This window comes from Callithrix jacchus, chromosome 11 (genome assembly GCF_049354715.1).
Source record: "Callithrix jacchus isolate 240 chromosome 11, calJac240_pri, whole genome shotgun sequence".
NCBI lineage: Eukaryota > Metazoa > Chordata > Mammalia > Primates > Cebidae > Callithrix > Callithrix jacchus.
This window is the reverse complement of record NC_133512.1, coordinates 104,703,354-104,730,479: the sequence shown is the minus strand read 5'-3', so window position 1 is coordinate 104,730,479 and position 27,126 is coordinate 104,703,354. Positions and strand designations below refer to the sequence as shown.

Sequence of the window (27,126 nt, the reverse complement as noted above, 5' to 3'; positions counted from 1 at the left end):
TAAGCTAAATGAGTAGAAGGAAACCAGTTGACTGGATTTATCACGAAACCTAGCTTGTGAGCCTCAGTCTAGAGCTAGTACAATTTGGAAAAATAAATACACACATCATATATTAAACTCTGAGTATCATGAAACAGATCCTAGATGTTATAATAATAAGAGCCTGCATGTGTGTTTCTCCTACACTCTGTCCTGGCTTTCTTCTGCTTCCTGTCTAAGGGAGCCTGGACTCACTTAAGCAGCTCTAATAGGCCAAACAAGGGAGAGTGGTCAAGTAGTAGCTGAAATGTGAACAGAAAGACTCACCATTATATTACAGCAATCAATCTATCCTTAAAATAATTTAGGTTTTGTTTCAAGTGCTAGATGCGTCCCCATTTACTGATATACGGAAGCCTGAAGAATAAACAGAACTATAAACTTTGCTCTGGGCATAAAACTTGCATGTATTCCATGGATTCAAGGTGGGGAGCAGCTGGGCAGGCAGGAGGATGGGTGGGAGGCAGGAAAGAGGAGGGGCGGGAGGCAGGCACAGAGGACTGCGCTACTCCCTTTAGCTGGTCAGTCTTGACCCACTTATACTCTATGCCTCTATCTTACAAGTCAGACTTTTCTGAATCACACAGAGCACTCCGTTCACACTCCAGATTCAGTGATTCCTGGGATGAGACAGTAATAAAAACAATTCTTTATTGGATAAAGAGAAATTGTGCCATGGGGGAAATTTCTAAGTAGCGTAGAAAAAAATATAACGGATGAGGAGAGGAGCTGGAAGTTCATGGGGAAAACAGCCTAGAATCTGACAATCCAGTTAGAGAATGATAAAGAATACTGGAGCCCACGGAGGAGTTGAATTAGAGTTTAGGAGAAAGATCTGGTGGGATTTGGAGAAGAAAGTATTTTTTTTTTTAAAGTAATTTGGAATCTAACACTTTTCAGACTACTAGGAGGTCTGAAAGACTCAACTATGTAGCAAAATGAAGGGGAATGAACTTTGTCTGAATAGGGAAGGTTCTAGCATGATCTCTGCTTTCCTTAGCCGAGTGACCCTGGAGAAGTCACTTGACCTCTGAACTTTAGATTTTTCATCTGTAAAAAGGAGAGAACAATATCTGCTGCCTACCTTCTCAGTGAGGCTGCACCAAGGATCAACTCAGAGGAGGGGAAGCAGAATGCCCTATGGCCGAGCAAGCATGCCCTAGAGTCGGACCACCATACTTACATCCCATCTTTACAACCTACTGGCTGTGTGGCCTTGAGCAAGTCACTTCAGCTACAGAAAGCTCATTTGATCATGTGTAAAATGGACAATCTCAGTGGTGATTGTGATGATAAAAATGAAACATTCTTAACTTACGTGAGTTACAAGCTGTATAGTAAGTTATATGATGTATAGTAAGTTATATCATATATAATAACCACACAGAAATGATTCACTGTTATCATAATTGAAGAACAGTGGTTTGTATGCTCTGCACTAAATATAAGCCAGAAAGATGTCTTGGGGGAGTAGACCACCAAATCTATAGTTCAGAATGAACAGTACCCAGAATGGCATGTCCTCCAAATTGAGCTTGGGCAGCTGGATCTGAACTTAGCCTACACTCTGAGTCTAGAATATACGGTAACAGTCTCTACCTGTAGCTATCTTCTTTGTCTGTAAGGTCATTACTTTTTGAAGGAAGTTGACCTCAGACTATACTGCGATAGTTACAGGAAGAGTGTAAAATACTGGAGAAGGCTAGTCTTCAAGCTCTATATACAGAAAATTCTCATATTCTTGAGTGTTCCCCTTCAGACAGAGGATCAAAGCCACAAGCACTGATCCAAAAATCATCTTTTCCCAGCCAGGTGCAGTGGCTCATGCCTACAATCCCAGCACTTTGGGAGGCCAAGACAGGAGGATCACGAGGTCAGGAGTTCAAGACCAGCCTGACCAATATGGTGAAACCCCATCTCTACTAAAAGTACAAAAATTAGCCAGGCGTGGTGGCGCATGCCATTAATCACAGCTACCCAGGAGGCTGAGGCAGGAGAATTGCTTGAACCCAGGAGGTGGAGGTTGCAGTGAGCCAAGATTAGGCTACTGCACTCCAGCCTGGGCAACAAAGCGAGACTTCATTTAAAAAAAAAAAAATCCCCTTTTCCAAAGCAGTTTTCCATCTTCTACCAAGGATCACCTCCCTGTCCAGTGCACACTGGTATCTACAGTTGCTAGAGCAAGAGTCTCTCCTTATCCCCTAAGGCAGGAGTTCTGTAAAGACCCCATGACAAGGGGACAAAACAAAACAATATGTATTGGGACAACACAGGAAAAAAAACCTATTAACAATGCTCCAAGACCTAGCTACCTCAGGCTTGGCCAGTTATCCACAAGCAGAGGTGTGGCATTTACATGACAGTCATGGCCTGAATGGGTCTGGAACTGTGTCAAGGTGAGGCTCTGAAACAAGGTGCCAGGAGAAAGGTTAATTCAATCATCTATTTCTGCCAGGAAGAAAAGCACCAGGAAGGAATCAAATGCACAGTTTGGGCCGGGCACGGTGGCTCAAGCCTGTAATCCCAGCACTTTGGGGGGCTGAGGCGGGCAGATCACAAGGTCAAGAGATCGAGACCATCCTGGTCAACATAGTGAAACACCGTCTCTACTAAAAATACAAAAAAATTAGCTGGGCGTGGTGATGTGCACCTGTAGTCCCAGCTACCAGGGAGGCTGAGGCAGGAGAATTGCTTGAATCCGGGAGGCGGAGGTTGCAGTGAGCCAAGATCACGCCACTGCATTCTAGCCTGGTGCCTGGTGACAAAGCAAGACTCTGTCTAAAAAAAAAAAGCGGGCCGGGCGCGGTGGCTCACGCCTGTAATCCCAACACTTTGGGAGGCCGAGGCAGGTGGATCACGAGGTCAACAGATCGAGACCATCCTGGTCAACATGGTGAAACCCCATTTCTACTAAAAATACAAAAAAAAATTAGCTGGGCATGGTGGCGCGTCCCTGTAATCCCAGCTACTCCAGAGGTTGAGGCAGGAGAAGTGCCTGAACCCAGGAGGCGGAGGTTGCGGTGAGCCGAGATCGCGCCATTGCACTCCAGCCTGCGTAACAAGAGCGAAACTCCGTCTCAAAAAAAAAAAAAAGCAAAATAAAAAAAAATGTACAGTTTGTCCTCTGGAGACCTCTGCCTTGATCCTCAATAAATCTTTGATTTCACTTGCAGCAATTCTCACACTTCACAACACTCTCCATAGCTTCTGTTGGCCTATGGTCAGCTCTGCCAAGATCTGTGTCCTTGGGTGAGACAGAACCCTTCTGAATCTCAGTCTCTTCCTCTATAAATGGAAATAATTTTGCTCTGCACAAATCACAATTAGCATGTTTGTGGGAAGTTAAACTGTGAAACTCAGTATAAATAAAAAGCAATGTACCACTGTTGCTTATGTGAAAACTCTTATAAAGCTGTCAGGCATCATGCACCATCTAAGTATAGCAGAGTTGGGTATGAGCCCATTAGTGATTAGAGAGGGTACTGGGTGTAGAGGGGATCTCTGAGCAGTGGGTCTCCTGGCTTGGCGGTCATGCCAGGAGCTGAACCTGAAGTCTGTGTCCTCCCAACTCCATGGGCCCCACTTTGGCATTTTCTCAATTCCCTCTGGTTTCCATTTACTTCCTCCCTTTAGCCCCCGGCCATGTCTAATTCCACCACCAAGTTTCTGAGCTTTTCTCACTTTGTTCACCATCTCCAGAACATCCCTGCTTCTTTTACCTTTCAAAAAATTCAATCATGAACTTTGCTCACTCCTGCCCATCACCAACCTGAGCTCAGAGTTGCTGAGGAGGGAAAGCACCCTCATAAGGAAGCTCTTCCTTTCCTTACATCATTAGACTCGAGTGCAGACAGCATATGCATCTCCACACTGCTCTGCCAGGATGTGCCTCAGTCAATCACACGACTGTGTCTTAGTAGCCTTGGTAGGGCCCAAATCAGGATATTCTCTGGGAAGATGCACTTCGCACTGAGCCCAGCATAATCTCACTGTATCTAAAATGGAAAATCCTAGACCCACCCCTCCACGTCTTTGTTATTGAACTCAATATGTGACTCGTTTACCATGTGCTAAAATCTCTACATCCTGCTGATTCTCAAATCAGATCATAACCCAGATTTACCACGGTCCAAACTCTGACATTCGATTTGGGGCATGTCATTTGGGTTCAGGCTGTCAGCCCTGAGCAGGTGGGTCAGCTTGCATCACCCTGAGTGCAGGCTGCCAGGGCAACCGTGATGCTGCATAAAGAGAACCCATGACAGGATGCACATGAGAAAGACAAATGTCTTCACATTGAAGAAGGGGAGGAGTGCACCATTGGTTTTCCACCCTCCAGGTGCACTGAGTAAGCTCCTACCTAAACTGTGTCCCCTCCTTCTTTTAAACACTCCCCATCCTTAAGCCTCTGTAGGAAGGAGAGCCATCTGGAAGTCCAGAATCCTATGGAATGCTGTGTCTCCCTTCTTACCCCTCAGTGTTAGAATTCTCATTCCCCAAAACCTTGGATTTGCCCTTCCTGCACAGTGACTGGAGAGAAGCATCTTTATATTCACAGGAATGAGCCTTAGATAAGACTTCGCTCCTCTCATGGGGGCTCCAGGACACTGAAAAGCCAAGCTTGCCACCAGCACTTGCCCTTCCTTAAAGTACATTAAATAAATCCCCAATAGTTAAAAATATTCCTAAACAGCCAGGCCATTCTCCCTCCTAATTTTCATCTCCTCTCCCTAACAAAGCCCAGCTGTGTGATCCAGGGCTTGGATTCTCCTGTCTTCCCCATCCCAGTATCCTTCCAGGAAACAGCTGGTCTCCCTCTCGGCCCTCAGAAGGCAAGATTCCTTATCACCTGTGAATCACAAACCCACAGAGTGGCCAAACATAGCCAAGCTTATGCAAGATCCTGAGAAGGGGAAAGCTGCAGGTGTGTTTGTGCTGGGAGGAGTGGTGACTCTCACCTCACAGACACCTCCTCTCCCGATCCTCGGCAGGTATAAAGACGGCCCTCCACCACCGGTCAGTCACATTCTATCACCATGAATCCACTCCTGATCCTTGCCTTTGTGGGAGCTGCTGGTGAGTTTCACGCCCTGCCTCAGGACCCACCCACCCCCTTTCCTGGCAGACAGGTTCCCTACCATTCTTGCCACCTCTCCTATTTTGACTATGCTCTGATATTCTATTTCCTCCATCTGGCATCTCTCCTTCCCTGGACTCTCTTTAAGCCTCACCTGTTTCACCTTCTCCCTGATTTTACTCCCACACTGCCGTTCATCCGTATCCAAGCTGTGGCTGGAGAAGCTGGGAAGGAAGACCAGGTGGGGCTGGCCAAGGAAATGAAACAGCAGGCTTCAGCCTTCAGGCTTGGCTCCCACGGCACCAGAATAGCACCTCTATAGCTACTCATAACCTTGAATATACCTGGGGAGGTTGAAAATTACTCATGCCAGAGACTCAACTCTAGAAATTCTAACTTCATTTGTCTGGGGTGCAGCCTGTGTCCTGGGCTTTTAAGCTTCCCAGATGATTTTTAACATTTCCAGGCATGCAGCCAAGGTTTAGAATTGCTGTTCTATTGGCCCATAACAAGATCTACCTTTGTTCTGCTGAAGTGAGCCTGGGAACTGCCCTCAACTCTGCCTTCACTGCGGAGATTTGAGTTGTGGGGGAAGCTGGTCATGGCCACGTCTACACAACCAGAGGGTTTCCTAGTTTGGCCAAAATATCCTGACAATCTGGGGCTCAAATAGCCAGGGGGAGTACACAGGTGATGAATAACCGAGAAGCACTCAGTGGGTGAGGCAACCACATCCTAACTCCTATCCCACCGGAAGCATTGTGAGGACATTCCTTGTGTCCTCAGCCTGGTGACCCCAGGAGAGATCTGAGCCTCCGCAAGGTACCTAGCTGTGTACACTGAAGACACAGAGACTTGGGAGCCACATCCTGTGATGCTCATGAGGGGGCAGCAGTGCTTCCTCCCTTGCCCAGCCTCACTGTGCTTGTTAAGGATTTCTAATTAGCTGGAAGCACCCACAGGCTGGGAGTGACATCCTAACATGCTACTGACTTGGTCTCTCCCTTCCCATCTCCACTCCAGTTGCTTTCCCCTTTGACGATGATGACAAGATCGTTGGGGGCTATCCCTGCGAGAATTCTGTCCCCTACCAGGTGTCCCTGAACTCGGGCTACCACTTCTGCGGTGGCTCCCTCATCAGCGATCAGTGGGTGGTGTCAGCAGCTCACTGCTATAAGTCGTAAGTGTGGGGCCCCTGACTGCAAAACTCCCAGCCAGGCCCCCTGGGAGAGCTTGGACTCAGCCCAGGGGAGCACTGAGGTTGCGTAAGATGGATGGGAGAGGTGATGGAGAAGGAAACTTGCTGACAGCAGCTGACTCTCCTGAACAGAGAGTGAACACAAGACAGGAACCTCTCACACCCAGGCAAATTTGTGAAACAGCGAGGGCTATGGTCATAAAAACAGGCAGGGATGATCTCGGGGTGGTAAGAGCTAGTAAGAAAAGGAGGCAAGTACCTTTTGCTGGTTAGCTACACATTAAAGCCACCCAAGTATTTTTAAAAATACTGATGTCTGTGTCCTATCCCAGGGCAATTAACTCAACCTTCAGGAAGAGGATGCAAATATCAGTGTGTGTTTAACATTCTGCCTCTATAACTGTAGAGTGTAGACAGAGAGCTGAGACCCACTGCCTGCACCAAGAACTCTCAAACCTGAGTATGCATCAAAACCACCTGCAGGCTTGTTAAGGCACACACCACTGGGTCCCAGCTCCAAGGTTCTGATCAGTAGGTGTGGGTAAGGACCAAGAATTTACATTTCTAAACAAGTTCCCAAGAGATGCTGTTGCTTCGGCTACCACTGGAGTAGATTAAACAAAGGGGTGGTGCTCACCAGACCGAGAAGGGAGGGAGGAACAGGTGCTGTGCACACTTAGCAAAGGCATGGGGTGAAGAATGCTGGAAAAACTTCAAGGAGCTCCTGGTGGCCACAGTGCTAGTGCCTGTGGAGGTTGTGGGGAAGAGGCTAGGAAGGCGGGTTGAGAAGCAGCCTCTGGTGGGATCCCTTTGCCTCCTCCCTACTCCATCACCACCAACCTCTGAAGCAGAAAGATCTTGGGTCTCACACCTACACTGACCCATGTCCCTCTACTGCACATGTGATATGGCCACACACCCCACCCCCTCCCTGCCTCCAGAGCTTTCCATGAGCAGGGAGCTTGAGGACCCTGGGGAAGGGGGGGTGAGTGCCCTGGCAGTGAGAGAAGGTCCTTACCACGCCTGCCCTGCCCATCAGCCGCATCCAAGTGAGACTGGGAGAGTACAACATCGAAGTCCAGGAGGGGAATGAGCAGTTCATCAACTCAGCCAAGATCATCCGCCACCCCAAATACAACAGCTGGACTCTGGACAACGACATCATGCTGATCAAGCTCTCCTCACCTGCTGTCATCAATGCCCGAGTGTCCACCATCTCTCTGCCCACCGCCTGTGTAGCCGCTGGCACCCAGTGCCTCATCTCTGGCTGGGGCAACACTGCGAGCTCTGGAGGTGAGTGCGACTCTCTGTCCTTCTCCTTCCCTCCATCCTCACACTTTCCAGAACCAAGTGTGCTCCTTAACTCGAATCCTTTGCCTCTGGGATTCAGACACATCACTTGTGCTCATTACACACAGGCTTTGCACTGGGTACCAGAGAGATGCAAGGTCTCAAGGACTTGGCTCCTAAAATGAAAAGACAGGAAAATAGAGAACTTGCTGTGATCACCTCTTGGGAGGGGTTCAACAATGATTCTGGGAACTAAAAGCCAGAGTCTCTTGCCAGGACTTAACGTTTTTGGAGTCCTCCCCGGAGGCAGCCCTCAGGGTTCCCTCCTAGATTCCTGTCTCCTTCTCTGGCTTGACCCACATTTCTGCTTTCCTCGATCTCTTCCTGGTCTTCACAGCCGACTACCCAGACGTGCTGCAGTGCCTGGACGCTCCTGTGCTGAGCCAGGCTCAGTGTGAAGCCTCCTACCCTGGAAAGATTACTGAAAACATGATCTGTGTGGGCTTCCTCGAGGGAGGAAAGGATTCCTGCCAGGTGATTTGACCCCTTCCCATGCTGAGGTTCCCACTGATACCCAGGCCCCACCCAGGAAGGAGATTTGAACTCCCAAGGTGGCAGGGCTAAGGAGGCTCCCTGCAGTGCCACTATGAAGAAGTGAGGAAGGCTCCCTTAGGGGTGCATGTTATGTACTTAGGGAGAACAGAGAATGGCCATCGTGAGAAGGACGAGCTGGCTGGAAAGGGGTCTTTTAAGGTTCAGAGTGAATGTGACTATATTCCTCCTCCAGCTCTCTCTTCATACAACTTGTCTCTTCTCCCCAGGGTGACTCTGGTGGCCCTGTGGTCTGCAATGGACAACTCCAAGGAGTTGTCTCCTGGGGCTATGGCTGTGCCCAGAAGAACAGGCCTGGAGTCTACACCAAGGTCTGCAACTATGTGGACTGGATTAACGAAACCATCGCTGCCAACAGCTGAAGCCCCTGGTCCTCTGCAGTCCCTGTAGCAATAAAGTGACCCTGCTGTCACTGACTGTGTCTGTGCCTGTTCCCTCGTGCTCCTTCACACTAGAAAGTATCCTCCAATCTGAGGTCAGATGGGGCTGTCCCCCTTAAAGATAAATACAGCCCTCAGCTCCCAAAATACGTTCCATGGTACACTAGATTAGCACATACAAAGAGATGGAATCTAAAAGTAATAAGAAACTTGGGGAAAAGGGGGGCTGATTTCTAGAGGAAAGTGTGTTTCAGAAAGGTGGTCTTTTGTGGGGGATTGATTTTAACTTGGGCTTCTCACAGCAGCATGAGCTATTCTGCCTTCAGAACAATCACAGAACAGAAAATGTGTCAGCATCCTCGAGGCAACCCCAAAAATCTGACCAGCTGAATCTTACTGCTTAAAATACAGTAATGACAAATGCTGATGGTGATGACGTGCCTCTCCCAGGAATGTCGGCACCAAACCCTCAACCAAGCCCTCCCTTCTTATTCACCTGCAAAATCAGACTCAAGTAAATCTCCCTGGCCCCAATTCTTCCCTCAATTTCCTAGTTCCATCTCTGTGAGGAGGCTAGAGAGATGTTCCCCCTACTGCAGTGGGAGCCAGACTGCGACTTGGGAATTAAGCCCAGCTCTGCACGCTGCATTTTTGTCTTCTTTGCCTTTGGGGTTAGGACACCGCAGTGAATCCCACAGCTATCACCAGCTCCCCACTCTAGCCAGGGAAAGAAAGTAGAGAGGGCCTGGATTCACCCATTCGATCAATTAACTGAAGAAGGATTCATTTTTGTAAAACGTGCTTCCCTTAGAGACACTTCAAGTGAATTATTTGGGACTCTTTAAAAAGGTAGGAGGCACAGTGGCTCACACCTGCATTCCCAACACTTTGGAAGGCCAAGGCAGGCAGATCACCAGGTCAAGAGATTGAGAACATCCTGCCCAACATGGTGAAACCTCATCTCTACTAAAAATACAAAACTTAGCTGGGTGTGGTGGTGTGTGCCTGAAATCCCAGATACCCAGGAGGTTGAGGCAGGAGAATTGCTTGAACCCTGGAGGCAGAGGTTGTAGCAATCAGAGATCGCGCCACTGCACTCCAGCCTGGCAACAGAGCAAGACTCCATCTCAAAAAAGAGGTGGAAGGAAAGACACCTGAGGGCTGTGACACCATCCAGCCACTCTGGCCACATGTCAGCTTGCTTGCACTCACTGGATGCAGCAGAGGGAGGAGACAGGACCCATGGCACCTGTGGCACTGCTGAAGCCTCCTGCCAATTCTGAGCAGAGCCCATGTTGGGGCCATGGCTCATCCAAGCTTGTCACCGAAGATCCAAGCAAGCTTCTCTCTGGAATCCCACTTTCACCTTCTGTCCCAAGTGGTTGTAGACACCCCTGGGAGCTGGTACCAAGGGCCAGGCGCAGCCAAGAAAGACATATGGGTTCAGAGCACAATTCCAGTTACAGGGAAGAGAGCACAGGCCTCCAAGTGTCCACGGAGCAGCACGCGAATTGCAGTGATATGTAGAGTAAAACCTCTGCGTGGAGCACAGTATGCCTGGCAAACACAGGGGACTGCAGGCCACAGGCCGCAGAACACACCCAAGCACCAGGCACTTGTTTGGTAAACAGTAAGTGTGTAAGATCAGTTACCTTGAGAGGACCATCGGGGCTCCAGATGTGTGGTTTGTGTGAGGACATGGCTACCACTCATTATCTTCAGAGGAAAACAGGGCTCAGGGCTCACACATGATGGATAGATGCACACAGGTCACACAGAAAGTCACTGTGTACAAATGTCACTTTGTTCAACGTGGATTTTGTTTGTATGGAATCCAAATGCAGACCCTAGTCTACCTTACAGCCTTGAATTTGTCTGCTTGTGGAAATATACATCCAAACAGATAGACAGGAAAATAGATACCTTTTTTTCCCTTTCTTACCACAATGTCAATGCCTCGTCTGAATATCATCATCAGTTAAGAGTCAAGGGAAGAACCAAATGCTTCACGTAAACAGGGCTGGGAGGGGCGTGTTAGTTTCCACTGTTTTCTGTCTCCGCTCAGATCATTCCTGTGAAAGCGCAGCTGGTTACCTGAAGCCAAGAGGCAGACACAGGGATCCCACAGGCCTTCCAGACAGCGGCTTCCACCTCTTACCTGGGCCACTTGGACTCTTTACACAGAAAAGTGAGTCGCCCCACTCAGTTGCCGGCAGAAACAGGGTATGAAAATCACAGGTAACCAAGGGATGTCTTCCAAGTGATCCATTTAAAATAAACCACCACCACCACCAAAAACACAAAACAAGCAAAAAAAAAAAAAAAAAAAAAAAATGCTTATCCAAAATCCAAGACAAAATGCTGTGTGAGAGCCAGGCCATGGGGTTGCCTTTTCTCAGGTCACACAGCTTTCCCAGTCCATTTGCTCACATGGAACTGGGAGATGTGAAGCCCTGTAGAATGTGTGCTCGGGATGGAGGCTGGTACTGGTCACCTGTAGGTCCAGACCGAAGGGCAAAGAAGCAGAAAGCTGCAACTCTGTCCTCCTGCTCACAGAGGCTCCGAAGAGCCCCACCTCAGCCTTCACCCAAAACATCTCCTCCAGGCTCAACTACAACCAGGCTGGAATGCAGCGGCACGATCTCTTCACTGCAACCTCCACCTCTTAGGTTCAAGCCATTCTCCTGCTTCAGCCTCCCAAGCAGCTGGGACTACAGGCACCCGCCACCATGCCCAGCTAATTTTTTTTTTTGTATTTTTAGTACAGATAGGGTTTCACCATGTTGGTCAAGATAGTTTTGAACTCCTTACCTCAAGTGATCTGAAGTGCTGGGATTACAGGTGTGAGCCACCACTCCTGCCCCAAGCTCTACTTAAAAAGATAACTTCAACTTTATAGATTCAGGGGGTACGTGTGCAGATTTGTTACATGGGTATATTGCATGATGCTGAGGTTTGGGGTGCAAATGATCTCGTCACTCAGGCAGTGAGCACAGTTACGATAGGTAGTTTTTCAGCCCTTTCCACCCTCCTCTCTTCCCCCAAGTAGTCACAGTGTCTATTATTCCCATCCTTATATCCACGTGGACCCAACGCTTAGCTCCCACTTATACATGAGAGCATGTGGTATCTTGTTCTCTGTTCCTATGCTAATTTGCTTATGATGATGGTCTCCTGCTCCATCCATGTTGCTGCAAAGGACATGATTTCATTCTTTTCACGGCTACATAGTGTTCCATGGTGTGTAGGAACCACATTTCCTTTATCCAGTCTGCCACTGATGGCCACCTAGTTGATTCCATGTCTTTGCTACTGCAAATAACACTGTGACGAACACGCAACTGTGCGTGTCTCTTTGGCAGAACAATTGTTTCCCTTTGGGTGTATACCCAGTAAAGAGGTTGCTGGGTGGAATGGTAGTTCTGTTTTAAATTATTTGAGAAATCTCCAATCTGCTTTCTGCATTGATTTTTCCATGAACTACTTTACACCTCGCCAACAATGTGTAAGTGTTCCCTTTTCTGTGCAGCCTCACCAGCAGCTTCTATCATTTGAATTTTTAGTAATGGCCATTCTGTAGCCAAGCTCTCTGAAGGCCAATGTGGAGAAGAGCTACAAATATCCCTTTTCCAGAAGCGAATTCTGGCCTGCCCACTGGTAGAGTTCTTGTTTCCATCTGTCTTTCGTTGTTTGTTTTTCAAAGGTAAAGTGGTATGATCTTCCACACCTGAACCAGTCTGTAGCCACCAGAGCCTGCTGGGAAGGGGCCCCTCAAGGATGCATGGATCTTGTAACCTGGAATTTGAGAGATCAACAAGCACCATAGCAACCTACCATACGACTGCCCGTCAGCTCTCTCTTTTTTCAGAATTAGCTCAATTCTGGCTCTGCAGACACTGGAAACCACAGGTGACAAACCCTGGGCCTCTGTGGGCTTCCCTCATCACCCAGGGCCCTAACAGGCTGCCTGTCCTAGGCTGAGACACAGCAGCTTTCTCTTAAACTGAAATTAAGCATAAATCCACTTCACCAATAATCATTTCAGGAGCCCTGGCTCCTTCCTCAAGGCTTTTAAAACACACATCTCTGTGACCCAAACAGGTAGGTGAGACTTGACTTTAAATGGGGGAAATGGGGATGAAGTGGGTATCAGAAATGAACCCCAAATGCTTTTGTGTGGGGAGAGGCATCCACATCCTGAACTGTACCTGGAGATGGAGAAAAATGCAGGAGAGGAGAAGAGATAAAAAGGACAAAGCAGCTGCACCACTTTCTCTGAAAGTCATGGAAAGCTTCTCTCATGGTTGTTTCCTGCCCCAGATGCTTTGCCAAGGTCTTGGGTGCAGGCAGGGCAGCCTCTGGCTGGGAAGCTTTTGCTCTGGAGATGGGAGAGTCCTGCTCATCCATGGTGCTCAGCGGCAGGCACTGAGGGGCGGTGGCAGGTGCGGTGCCAGAATCTCAAGCCGGATCCTTGCAGGGCTGGCAGAGGCCTTCCTTCTCATCACCAGGAGACTGCCCAGGACAGCTGTCATGGAAGTCCAGGGGACCATCCAGGGCATCCTCGATGAGCATGTTAAATGCTTTGGGGCCACTGTCATGTTGGCCCTAGTTGCACACACACATATTTTGGTGCCTGAGTCACCTGTGAAGCTGTGATGTTTCCATGCACCGTCTCTTTGCTTGGGGGGAAGGGGAGCTGGGAAGGGTGGGGATACTCTGTCATGCTCAGAGCTATAATCTTTCAGCAGCTCCTCCTTATATTCTAAATCCTTGCCCAGAAAGGCCCGTGGGTCCAACTCTCCCAGGCTGGCCAGAGAGCCACAGGGCTCCATTCCCGGGTCTTAGGTGGCTGCTGGGTCGGCTGGTGTCAGAGGCCCCAGGGTCAGATGCCTGGGTGTCTTGTGCTGCTTCTGCTGGGCCCAGACAAGGGGCTGCTCTGGGCTCCCTGGGAGCCCCAGGGGCACTGCCACCTGCAGAGCTACATGCCATAGCTGGAAGTCACTATAAGGTCGGGGAAGAGTTAGAAGTCGGGAAACCACTCCCTCGTAACAAGGTAGTAAATAGTTTGGCAAAAACCCTGAAAATAAAATGGCACTGCTGAGTAATCATGTGCTTCTACAGGCAATTGGATTGATTTCTTGTTGCTCCCGCCTGGTCTGAAGGTGATGCTTGGCTCAGCGGTGGCTGGCAGCAGACAAAGCAGCAGCTCAGGAGAATGCTGAATGATCGTGGCCCACGTGAGCCAGAGCCACCAGAGCCACAGCAGTGCCCTGTGTCACAGGTATAGCTTGGCGTGGTCATTGGTACCACACAGGCTTATCCCATGGGGGTTCACCCCTGACTGATGGGGGCTGGGCAGCACCTGGAGTACCAGGAACACCACACACCACACCCCTCCACACACACACCACCCCGAGTCTCTTCTCTGCAAGCCCCTCCTGCTCCTGCACCTCCATCACAGCACGGCCACCTCCTCCTTCCTCTCCTCCACCCTCCAGAATGGTGATCTTAAAGAGGTTTCTTGGCCTTGGCAATTATGTGGGCTCCACATGTGCTGATGTGTGACATGCTGGCATGTTTGGCAACACGTCACTGCCACCTTTGACTACACAGGGTCCTCTCTGTGCCCAGAGCAAACACATGCAGGGAAAGGCCAGAACTGACGGTGTCAGCTTCCCCGGAAGCCCCTCTTCACATGGCTCCTGCTCACCCAGCCTGTGCTCCCCACAAGCTGATGTCCTGCTTGGAGATGATCCTGCTAGCCCTGTTGCCCAACAACAGGCCCGTGTGTCTGGAAGGAAGAAGATAAATCTCCATCCCTCGTGCTCCTGAGAAGGTGGCCTTTTATTCCTCCCACATAATAATACCAACACGTATACACTATTCCTATGCATAGACATTTCCCCATTTAGTTTCCTCTCCCCTCCAGAGTAGTTAATAATCCAGCAGTACAGATAAGAAAACAGGTTCAGAGAGGCTTGTTAGTTTACCCACGTCCTACCCCCAACAGATGGTAGGTCTGGGGTTGACTCCTCGTTTGCCTGGCTTCAAAGCACAGGCTCTCTGTGCCCCGCCTCACATCCTGCTATGACTTTGTCCGAGGTGATGAAAAGCCCATCAGCTCTGACCTTTGACGTTTCTCCAGCCCCATCACCATCACCCTTTCCCTGCCTCCCTGCACCTCCTGAGGGACTCCTCCCAATCATCCCCTTCCATGCGGCAAGACGACTGCTCTCAGAGAGCTCCTGGTCATGGCATCGCTCTAACCTCCCACAGTGATAAACTAGAATCCAAGCTCCAAGCTATGGAAATGTAGGGTGCTCTGGGCCCCACCCCTGCCTCCACTCCCAGCCTCTTCACCGCTCTCCTCCTCATCCCCTCCCCTGCTCAGAAACCCTGGTGGCTCACCCAACAAGCCATGCACCTCCAGCCTCTGTCTCTGGACACTGTGGCACCCTCAGACTGGAAGCCCTTCCCAACCTCCCCTTCACCCTTCTCAGAAAGTCTTCCTGATTCTTCCTTGTCCCCATCTCCTCCAGTCTGAGGCAGGAGTCCTCCTCCTCTCTCTGCTTGCCTCCGTCCTGGTCCTGCTCAGGTGCTCAGGTGCAATGGATGCATCCATCTGGGCAATCAGCTGTGTGCTCCTTGAAGGGGGTCATCTTGTCTTATGTATCCTGGTTTCTCCAGTGATTAAGCAAAGCCTGGGCTGTTATAAGCACCCAGCGAGTGGAGGAATAAACATGGAGTAGGACTGGAGGGAAATGTGCTGAGATAAGAAAGACCCTTCCAGAGGAATGGCTCTCAAAGAGTGGTCCCTAAGCCAGCAACCCCAAAATCACCTGGGAATTTATGAGACATATAAAAGCCAGGCCCTACCCCAGACGCACTGAGTCAGCTATCCTGGGACAGGGCCCAACAAACAGCCTTTTTTTTTTTTTTTTTTGAGATAGGCTCTTTCTCTGTTGCCCGGGCTGAAGTGCAATGACAGGATCACTGCTCGCTGCAGCCTTGATCTTTCAAGCTCAAGTGATCCTCCCAGCTCAGCCTCCTAAGTAGCTGGGACCACAGGCACACACCACAAACCCAGATAATATTATTATTATTTGTAGAGATGGCAGTCTCACTATGTTGCTCAGGCTGGTCTCAAACTCCTAGGCTAAAGGGATCTGCGCACCCCTTGGCCTCCCAAAGTGCTGGGATTACAGGCATGAGCCACCACACCCAGCTGGCAACGTGCATTTGAACACATCTTCCAGGTCTTCCGATGCCTGCTGAAAACTTGAGAATGGATAGGATAAAGCATCCCTAGACCGGTATTAAAACCGCCATTGCAAGATTGTAACTGAGACAGTGAAAGAGATCTGATCCAACCAACTCCGTCTTGCTTTAAACCTCTAAGCTGTCCTTTTTCCTTCCTTAGCGTAGGCTGAACTAACTTTGGGAAGAACTTAGTTTATCGTTTGAAGCAAAGATGATAACACTCTTTTCCCAAAACAAATCCCTTTTTTGCCTGAAGACTAGACTCCCTTTATAAAACTCACAAATTTGCCAAAAGATTAGTAATTGTGGTTTACGAGTCATGCAGCTGGAGCCTGCAAGCTTCCAAACCTCCCCAAATTGCTCCTGGGGATAACATCACTATTGTAAAACCTAAGATCAGTGCTTGAGACATTTTGCAGACCCTAAGGTCCACGGATCAACTGGCACCACCCAGGTGGATAAACTAGCTCATCTGGTCTTGTGACCAACACTCAGGAACTGACAAGAAAACAGGAGGGATTTCATCTCCAACACAACTGATGAGCACTCCCAACTCAATGCTTTCCCCTCCACCCACCAAATTATCCTTTAAAACTCTGCGTGATCCCAGCCACTCAGGAGGCTGAGGCAGGAGAATTCCCTGAACCCAGGAGGCGGAGGTTGCAGTGAGCCGAGATCGCGCCATTGCACTCCAGCCTGGGTAACAAGAGTGAAACTGCGTCTCAAAAAAAAAAAAAAACTCTGTGTGAATCACTCTTTCTTTATGGCAATTCCCCTGTCTTGATAAATGGACTCTGTCTACAGGGCAGGCAAGGTGAACCTATTGAGCAGTTAGAGTATCTCTCTGAAAACAGTCACTAACATCTTTCTTTCTTTTCTTTCTCTCTTTTCTCTTTTCTTCCTTCCTTTCTTTTTCTCTCTTTTTTTTTTTTTTTTTGACGAACTTTTGCTCCTATTGTCCAAGTAGGATGCAGTGGCGCAATCTTGCCTCATTGCAAGCTCCACCTCCCTGATTCAAGCAATTCTCCTGCCTCAGCCTCCCGACTAGCTGGGATCAGAGGCGCGTTCCACCACCCCTGACTAATTTTTTGTATTTTTAGTAGAAACGGGATTTCACCATGCTGGTAGGGCTTGCCTCAAACTCCTGACCTCAGGTGATCCGCCCACCTCGGCCTCCCAAAGTGCTGGGATTACGTGCGTGAGCCACTGCGCCCAGCCTCAGCCACTAACGCTTTTACTGACTCTTCTGGCACCATGATTAACCGCGACATGCACTATCTCGTGCAATTCTCACAACCCCGTGAGGTAGGTATCATTAGTGTTCCCATCTCACAGACAAAGAGACAGAGTTTAAGAGGTTTAGCCACGCTACAGGGCCGCTGGGAGCCCGGCAGTCTGGCTGCAGGAGGTGGGCTTCACAGTGGCGGCATCCCCTGAGTTGAAGGAGTCTTGGGGGCGCCGTGTCAGCTCTGCGGCTTCATTTTAGCCTCTTCGGATTTCAGTTCCTCAACTGAGAACACCACCAGAAGGAATCTAGGTTGAAATGAACATGCCGGAAAGCTTTCAAGAATTGCGCGTGTAAAATGTTCTTTGCGTGTCCGCCCCCGACACTGAGGCGAGGAGTAACCCTGCTTCCTTCCAGTCCTCGCCCCACCACGCGCTGCGCATTCTTCTCGCCCCCTCAAGTGGCGGAGCGCAGAGTGCAGGTACTTAGGTCTAAAAAATAAGGAAAGGCTGCCCCCTGCTGCCCACGTGGATGAATGAGCCCAACTTGATACCTGCCTAACTGGTCTTCCGGGCTTTTATTATGGAAAAAATGCTGCATGCGCGCTTGGGTATACAGTCCAGCGAGGCAACACTGGACAAACTCCATCGGAATTTTTAAAAACCATGATGCCAAGACAGAGTGGCATTATTACTCATAAGGCAGTCAGGATGAGGGCCCCCACTAGGTGACTGAAAGACGAACTTAGAGGATGAATTGTTGATAGGTAAACGGGGTGAGTGAACCAGGAAAACATGCATAAATAGATCAAAATAAACTATGTACTTCAATTAGGAAAGGTACTGGGAAGAGGCTTTGACACATTCCAATGGATGAAAGCAATCAACTTCTTTTGTTTTGTTTTGTTTTGTTTTTTTGAGATGGAGTCTCACTCTGCCGCCCAGGCTGGAGTGCAGTGGCATGATCGTGGCTCACTGCAACCTCCACCTCCTGGGTTCAAGTGATTCTACTGCCTCAGCCTTCCAAGCAGCTGACTGGGATTACAGGCATCCACCACCACACCCAGCTAATTTTTTTTTTTTTTTTTTGTACTTTTAGTGGAGTTGGGGTTTCGCCATACTGGCCAGGCTGGTCTCGAACTCCTGACCTCAGGTGATCTGTTCTGCTTGGCCTTCCAAAGTGCTGGGATTACAGGCGTGAGCCACTGCACTCAGCCTACTCCACTCATTCTTAATAGGTCATCACCCTTGTCAGTTTCTGTTGTATATTTACAGTGTTTCTGTATATAAAATCAAGTAAATACAAAAGGATATTTCTTTTCCCCACTCTGTTAGACAAAGCTGACATTTAGTTATGCTATTCTGTGACTTTCTCTTTTCTGATTAATAATGTATCATGGAGAACTTTCCATAGCAATACAAAATATTTTCATTCTTCTTTAGCATTGAATATTACTCCCTTATGTGAACATATCACAGTTTATTTATCCAGGACCTTACTGATAGGCATATAATTCAACTTTCAGTCAAATTAGTGAAACGTGTATTTTGACGAATATTTTTTTAAATTTTACATTTATTATTGTGATTTGTTTTCCTGATAGGTACTGTTTGGATTTATTTTTCTCTGAACAATTTGCTCTTTGCCTGTTTTTATTGGGCTGCTTGATTATTTTCTTATTGATTTCTAGGAGTTCACCATATGTTGAGGAGATTAGCCCTGATGGTGAGAACTGTGAATATTTTTCCCAGATTGTCATGTATATTTTGATTCTGTTTATATTTTATCATGCAAGTATGTCATCATTATGCAATTAAGCTTGTTTTTTGTTTTTTGTTTTTTTTCTTCTGGATTTTAAGTAATAGCTTAAAATTCTTTGAGTGATGAACACCCTCTGGGTAGGGCCAGGTAGTGACAATGGGGGCTGTGGCTTCTCAACAGGGAGGTGCCCCAACATGACGACAGCTTGGAGAGGGGTGGGTACTGGGAAAGACCAGCCCCTTCAGTAAACAACCTTACAAAGACACCTAGCTCTAAGGAGCTCAGAACGTCCTGAGGACAGTGCCTGGAGGTGAGGAGGAAGCCCCTGGCCTGGGCCATACCCCACCATCAACTTGCACAATGGGGGTGATGTCACCCACCCTCCACTCCCCTCAAAGGAGCAGCTGCTCTCTGGTGGTTTCTCCCAGGCTCTGGGGGCGGACCATGGGAGGGGCTGTTTTTGTACAAAGCTGTAACATTGTGGGGACAGGGGGGCCACAATGATTCAATTCTATGGGAAACCTTTACAAAAACCCCTCTGGTGGTTCCAACTCCCAGAGTTCCTCTTCCTTCCTCCTGGGTCACAGGTCTTAATGCAATTTGGTTCAGAATGCCTCTGCCTCACTCCTGACCACATGTCAGACCAAGACCGTGGACAAGGATGGCCCAGATCAGAACTAAAGCTTCCCAGGCAGAGAAAACTCAGAGATAAGAAGAATGCCTCCGGGGCCTCACAAGTAGAGGACTCAGGGAGGGTCCCAATCCCCACAGAATGGGGACAAGGTCAGAGGGAAGGTGCATCGGAGGTGACCAGCTCTCCAGAGGACTCGGGAAGAAGCCAGGGGTAGCTATGGATGGAGCCACAGGCTCTGGGCCCCTGCCCTCCTCTGCAGGTCACACCCTTTCCCTTTCGATGGACCCTCAGAGAGGGAGCATTTGAATGGGACATCCTTTGAGAAAGGGACCTAGGTCCCTGTGGATGGACTCTGTCATTCTCCATGGTCCTGAAAAGCAAATGTCGAACATGTTCTGTGCAATACCCATAAAGCACAGGAGGAAATTTCTAATCTCAGTGTCCACGACCCTAGCCAGGGCCCTCTCCTCCCTCTATGCCTTGAATGTGATTTGCACCTTGACCCTTGTCACTGTGTGAACACTGAAGCTTTCTTTGGAGAAGGCACCAAACTCACAGTTGTAGGTAAGACGTTTTTCAGGTACTTTTGCAGATTTATCATAGGGAAAAGTGGGTTCAAAGTGTCTCTTTTAGAGTGGCTGTATTCTTATGTGCTAACTATGACTACACCTTCGGTTCAGGAACCAAGTTAACGGTTGTAGGTAAGGCTGGGGGTCTCTAGGAGGGGTGCAATGATGGAGGACTCTGTCCTGGGAAATGTCAAAGAGAACTGGGGCCAGATTGAGGGAGATGTCATCTCAAATCCCAGGATTGAGTTCAGAAGAGGCTTCTTGTGAGGGCAAATCCATCCCAACTTCCCGGAGACTCTGAAGAGAGTCAGCGCTGAGCCCAGGATGATGGGACAGAAAAGGGAAGGGGAGGATGCCTCTCTTCATAGTTCCCTGAGATTGGGGAGCCCAGAGAAAGCCTAATAGGTAATTAACAAGCCACAATACTTCTCTATCTGCTTCACTGAAAGAGGTTCTCTAAGGATTCTTTGCATATTCCTGTGCTGGATTTTATAGGAGGCCACTCTGTGTCTCTTTCTGTCACCTGCCTGGGTCTTGGGCAAGCTCTGGAAGGGAACACGGAGTACTGGAAACAAAGTTGGTGTCTCTGTGAGGGAAGAGTTCCATAAACTCCCACCCTCTGCCTGAATCCCAGCTGTGCTCAGCAGAGACTGGGAGGTTTTAAAGTGGCCCTGGGAGGCTGTGTTCTGGAAACACCGTATATTTTGGAGAGGGAAATCGGCTCACTGTTGTAGGTGAGTAAGTCAAGGCTGGACAGCTGGGAACTTGCTAAATGGGGCTGGAATCCAGATGGAGCCTTTGTCTCCGGGGCTTAGGTTAAAGTGTATTTTTATCAGGAAGACCTATGAGGCAGACAAGGAGGGGACAGCGTCCCGCTCCACTGTTTCATAGACTGCCTGTGCCAAGTTAGTTTCCCCTACTGAGAGATGGGTAGACTCAGCTTGGAAGGGGTCACCTTGAGCATCTCCTGTCTCCTTGAAGGGTGCCCATCTGATCTTACCACCATGGTCCTGCCATTTTTCTCCCTCACACAGAAAGAAGGACACAGAGGAGGGAACTTGGGGGATCACACGGGGCCTAATCACCGAATTTTGGGTTGTACCACCCCCTGCCTCCTGGGGTTAAAATTCTACTAAGGAACAGGAGAGGACCTGGCAGGTGGATGTGGGGAGGCAGGAGTGGAAGGCAGCAGGTGGCAGTTTTCCTCCCAGTCTTTAATGTCGTGTAACTAATGCAAAGCTGTTTTTTGGCGGTGGAACACGGCTCTCTATCTTGGGTATGTAAAAGACTTCTTTCAGGATAGTGTATCATGAGATCGGAGTTCCCGGAGGGCTCCTTGGGGAGGGCAGAAACTGAGAACGCAGCCGAGAAAAGCTCAGAAAATGTGGGTCAGTGGAGCGTGTGGTGAGGTCCCCAGGAGTTCTGTGAGGAAGCAGCTTCTGGAAGGAAGGGCCTGCAGCGGTTCTTCTGGGGTTTGCCACACTCGTGATACACTGTGTAACAATCAAGCACAGCATTTTGGAGATGGGACTCGACTCTCCGTCCTAGGTAAGTTGCTGCACCGGGGTGGTAGGGCCATTGTCCTTTGGAGGCAGAGTTTTCTGCTTCTCCTCTTAGCGTTGGTGGAGGGCGATTGAGTAAAATCTCTTACCCCGTGGGGTTCCACAGAGCTGTGCCTGCCTTCCCTTTTAGTGTGTCTTGGTTGTGCCCTATATTTCTCTTCTCTAAATCTTCAGTCCATAATCTGCCTCCTCATTCCCTTCTCAGCTCATCCTCCCTCTTACGTGCATGGCTCTGCCTCTCCTAAGCTGCTTCTTCTTGCCCCTCATGCCCCACAGTATGCTTAGGCCTTCTTCCTAACAGAATTCCTTTAGTCCAGAGCCATGAATCCAGGCAGAGAAAGGCAGCCATCCTGCTGGCAGGGAGCTAAGACCTGCCCTCTGGCTGGAGATCTCCAGGTGGGTTTTATCTAAGCCTCTGCAGCTGTGCTCCTATAATTCGCCCCTCCACTTTGGGAACGGGACCAGGCTCACCGTGACAGGTATGGGGGCTCCACTCTTGACTCGGGGGTGCCTGTGTTTGGCCGCAATGATCAGTTGCTGGGAAGGGAATTGGGTGTAAGGACGGAGGTCAGGGTCACCCCTTCCTACCTGGAGCGCTGTGCCTTCTCCGTCCTTCCCCGGAGCTCGCTCAGCTTGTCGCTCTGCTGTGTTGGCTGCAGCTCCCCAGCTGCTTAGTCTTCAGGGCTGTGTGTTTCTCACTCTTCATTGTTTTCTGGGACTCTTCTCATCTCTCATTTCTTAGTGGATGTGTTGCTTCACTTTCCCTTTTTTAAATTGCGTCTTCTCCATTTTTTCCTTCTCATTCTCACTGCAGCTCTGCATTATTGACTCCACTTGGTGACTAGCTCTATCCTCTATGTTACGATTCAACCCAGTACCAGCATCCAGCACAGAACTCTGCTTGTGCCTTTATCTTCCTCCTTCTTTCTTTCTCTACCAGTTGCAGAAGATCCAGCTATGTCTTCCTGAGGTAGTTTAAAGGTTCATGAGTTGGGGGGACCAGGCTGGGGAGATAGGTGGTTTCAGGGCTGCTCTTGAGGCCTCCTGAGGGCTGAAGTCTGTGCCACAGCATTGCATGAGCTGCAGGGAGTCTCTGGGGTGCACTGGTCTTGGCAGGTGTTTGGGACATAGGTCCAAAGAGAGTGTTACAACTGGAAACTGACATTATCTTAGCAACAGATAAGGTATAAAGAAGATAAAATGGGTAGGAGACTCCATTGACTTAAGCCTCAGAATCTGTACTGGAATAATAGGGTACGGGGCCCTCCAGGAAACCCTAGTGTAACCTTCCCCATGCTGGGGAGGAAGCAGACAGGTGGTGGAGTGGGGTTGGGAGGGGATGAGGTCTAGGATGGAGACACAGGCAAGGGTGGAGGAATGAGACACACAGGATCTACCAAAGTGTGGGGTTGGGCAGACGTTCGTGCAGGTGGGGACACATGCCAAGGAGTTGAGTGGAAAGTACAAATCACCAGATTCAAAGCCCTGGTTTCAAGGGGCTGTGGCAGGGGAGGTGTACAACTTAAAAAGCAACTTAAGCTGTCTCTCCAAGAGACATAAACTAAGGGACTAACTAATATGAAAATCCTTGGTAAAGGACTCAACTTGTGACAATCCTTTCCATTCCTGCTGCTTATCATCACTGGGTCACAGGGTTTGCCTTTTTCCAAACATGCATATCAATTTTCCCATCGAAAACATTTCCCAAATTCGGATAAAGAATACATATCTAGGCTCGCCACATTTCTGCACCGAAAGCTCACTCCCAGGGTTGGAACAGAGCCAAGCAAAGGGCACGGTAAATTGTGGTTTCCTCCACTCCTCATGTGTCTTCAGATGAGGTCATTCCTTCCAGTAATCCAAGAAATCCTTTCTCTCCTCTGTCAAGCATGTGAAAGGGCCCAGGACTCTACAGGGTGAGCCTTCTGCTGAAATGGCCCTCCGACTCTGTGGTTTGTTCATACTCAGTGGTAGAGCTCGTGCTGCTTTTGAGAATGCAAAGCTTAACTGTGAATGGATTCCAATCCTGGCCAGTCAGGGTCACTGGACACTCTGAGATAATAAAGGGTTAATCCCACCACCATCAGCTTCCATGGAATTTCAGTCATCCTGGACAAGCTACCACACCCTCCTGTGCCCCAAGGGAGGAGTAAATGTGGACCATCACCTCAGATATTGACCAGGTTTGGCTCTTTAAAGGTTACATGCAAGAAAACAAAATTGTTTAAAAAGGTGCTGAGCAAGTAGGGGAGTCAGATGTAATGGAAAAGTGTCTTTTCTAGAAAAGAAAAGTTAATTCTAATATGCAGTACTAGCCCAAGAGACAAAAATATATATACCTTGATTTTAAGAAGGAAAATTATATTTAGAAAACATCAATTTCACTATGATAATGCTGCCACTGATGACAGTCTCCTACCTCAGATTTCGGGATTACATAGCTATGCAGCAAGCAAGGCTTTGAAGAATCAAGACACACAGGTACATTATCTGGATAAATGATCAGATGAGCCTCAGAGTAAAAACAGCCAAGACAATCCGGATATAATGTGACCGTAGGGAGCTGGGGAGACAGGAGGCAGTGCGCATCCATGGGACAGCACAGAAAGAAGGGGCAAAGCAGAGAGAGAGCAACGGACACTAGGATGTTTGTTCCCCAAACAATAAGGACCCAGGACGACATCATTGTGCTTCATTATGGCCCTTGCCAGCCCTCTCTCTCTCTCATGCACACAGAGCCCCTACCAGGACCAGACAGCTCTCAGAGCATCCCTGGCCCCAACCCCTCTTCCCTTTCCAGATGACCTGAACAAGGTGTTCCCACCCACGGTTGCTGTGTTTGAGCCATCAGAAACAGAGATCTCCCGCACCCAAAAGGCCACGCTGGTGTGCCTGGCCACAGGCTTCTACCCCGACCATGTGGAGCTGAGCTGGTGGGTGAACGGGAAGGAGGTGCACAGTGGGGTCAGCACGGACCCACAGCCCCTCAAGGAGCAGCCCGCCGTCAATGACTCCAAATACTGCCTGAGCAGCCGCCTGAGGGTCTCGGCCACCTTCTGGCACAACCCCCGCAACCACTTCCGCTGCCAAGTCCAGTTCTACGGGCTCTCGGAGGATGACGAGTGGACCCAGCCAAGGGCCAAACCCATTACCCAGAAAGTCAGTGCCGAGGCCTGGGGCAGAGCAGGTGAGTGGGTCCTGGGGAATGCCTGGAGGAGACTGGGTGAGACCAGCTACCAGGGGAAATGGAAAGATCCAGATAGAGGACTAGACCAGATCCAAAAAGAAAGGAACCAGTGCACTCAGTAAAGGAGACTTGGGCACCTGTGGCACCTCATTGGGCACCTCATTCTTCCCCCAGATTCTCAGCCCAACAGAGCCATGCAGCTGGGTCTCCTTCCTAATGGCCTGTGTAACTCTCATCTGAATGGTGCCCCCCCAGTCCCCTCAGTGCTGCCACATGTCATGGGTTGCAAGGACAATGCGGCTGACATTGGCACGGCAAGGAAAGGAGGTGCTAGGCAGTCAGAGGAGGCTGGTCTGGGTCTGTGAGTCTGTGCCAACTGCAAATCTGACCTTACATTTAGTTACCTATGAAAATAAAGTTTCTTATTTTCCTCCCCTTGTTTTCTTTCAGACTGTGGCTTCACCTCAGGTAAGTAAGCCCTTCCTTTTCCTCTCCCTGTCCCATGTTTCTTGATCTAGAACCAGGGCATGGAGAACTCACAAACACTGGAGGGTCGGGGAGACAAGAGCTACCTGTGCACAGAGATGCTCTGACTTGGAAACTTATTTTTAATGGGAGATGTGTCTTCCACTTTAAGTTACCAATCTGTTTATAAATTTCTCTCGGTTGGGCGCGGTGGCTCAGGCCTGTAATCCCAGCACTTTGGGAGGCCAAGGCGGGTGGATCACGAGGTCAAGAGATCGAGACCATCCTGGTCAACATGGTGAAACCCTGTCTCTACTAAAAATACAAAAAATTAGCTGGGCATGGTGGCGCATGCCTGTAATCCCAGCTACTCAGGAGGCTGAGACAGGAGAATTGCCTGAACCCAGGAGGCAGAAGTTGCGGTGAGCCAAGATGGCGCCATTGCACTCCAGCCTGGGTAACAAGAGGGAAACTCCATCGCAAAAAAAAAAAAAAAAAAAAGAAAAGAAAAGAAAATTTCTCTCTAGTGAATTAAATGGGCACGAAAATGTCCTCTGATCACTCGTGGAAGGATAGAAAATAAAATTATCTAAAACAGAGAATCAGCCCTATTCCTACTTCTACAATTCCTTCAAAAGCTCTCCGTTGTCTCACTGTCACCATGGTGATAGTCCCAAATTCTAAAGGTGGCACAGGAGACCCGATGATTTTCCCTGCCTCCTTCCACACTCTCCTCACTTATCTCATCCCTGTCCTTCCTCCCTGCCAACAGTGTCCTACCAGCAAGGGGTCCTGTCTGCCACTGTCCTTTATGAGATCCTGCTGGGGAAGGCCACCCTGTATGCTGTGCTGGTCAGTGCCCTCGTGCTGATGGCCATGGTAAGCAGGAGGGCAGGAAGTGACACATTGACACCCCAAGCAACTCAGACCCAGAAGTCTAGAGTCCCTGCCAGGATCGGAGCTGGGCAGTAGGGAGGGAAAAAGTTTCATTCAGATGCCTCAGAAGACAACTTGCACCTCTGGAGGATCACAGTGGAAGGGTCATGCTGGGAAGGAGAAGCTGGAGTCACCTGAAAACTCAATGGATGTTGTGACCTTACTATTTGTATGGTCAATGGGCCCTATTAATTCCTCTCAATCCCCACAACTCCTAGCACTTAATAATCCCCAAAACTTTCTCTTCTGCAGGTCAAGAGAAAGGATTTCTGAGGTCAGCTCTGGAAGTGGAGTTAGGAGCTTCTAACCTGTCGTGATTTCAATACACATTCTTCTTTCACCAGTGCTTCTGAAGAGCTGCTCTTGCCCCTCTGTGCCTCTTAATATCTGCCCCCTATATGCATGTACAGCTGCACACTCAGGGCTGAACTCTCCCTAACCCAGGGGGACTCTAGCATCCCTAAGTGACTGAACCAATAAAAATGTTCTGGTCTGGCCTGACTTTGACTTGTGAGTGTCTGGATAGTTCCTTGGCTGTCTCTAAACTCCCTGTGACTCTCGCACTCAATCAGGATAGAAACCAGAGGTATTCGAGAAAAATGGAGACTCTTTACATAATAGGGGTGAGGGGCCCACCTTGAGATCAATAGCAGAGATTAATCCAATGTAAAAGGCAGTGATGGAAGGTGAAGAGGTTACTCCTAGAATAATCTAGGAAGACACAGATGTTGAGTATAGGAATTTTCTACATCCAACTATACTGTTCTGCAGGAAAAAAGTGCTCAGAGGAAGAGCCAGTCCACACAGGTGTGTTCGCCCTCCAGCTGGCCATGTCCCCATGACGAACAAAGCTGGATTCCGCATGCATCAGCCACCTTCCTTGCAGCCCTTCCTGAGCACTCCACTCATCCTCACTGGTTCACCAAGTTGA

The 27,126-nt window shown here is 49.1% G+C and overlaps 1 protein-coding gene and 1 gene segment (V, D, J or C); both read left to right on the top strand.

Annotated features, from left to right (window-relative positions):
- The window catches only part of LOC144578430 (T cell receptor beta constant 1-like), a 48,588-nt gene extending 21,879 nt beyond the window's left edge, over nt 1-26,709 (top strand). The window contains 5 exon segments of the C gene segment in view: nt 21,543-21,593; nt 24,408-24,794; nt 25,245-25,262; nt 26,032-26,138; nt 26,448-26,709. Coding sequence covers nt 21,543-21,593; nt 24,408-24,794; nt 25,245-25,262; nt 26,032-26,138; nt 26,448-26,468 — 584 coding nt within the window.
- Nucleotides 5,063-8,628, top strand: PRSS2 (serine protease 2). The gene is made up of 5 exons (XM_009002942.6): nt 5,063-5,115; nt 6,140-6,296; nt 7,354-7,607; nt 8,002-8,138; nt 8,426-8,628. The coding sequence occupies exons 1-5, from the start codon at nt 5,076-5,078 to the stop codon at nt 8,576-8,578; spliced, it is 741 nt and encodes a 246-aa protein (XP_009001190.3). The 5' UTR covers nt 5,063-5,075; the 3' UTR covers nt 8,579-8,628.
- Nucleotides 26,710-27,126: the final 417 nt, after the last annotated feature.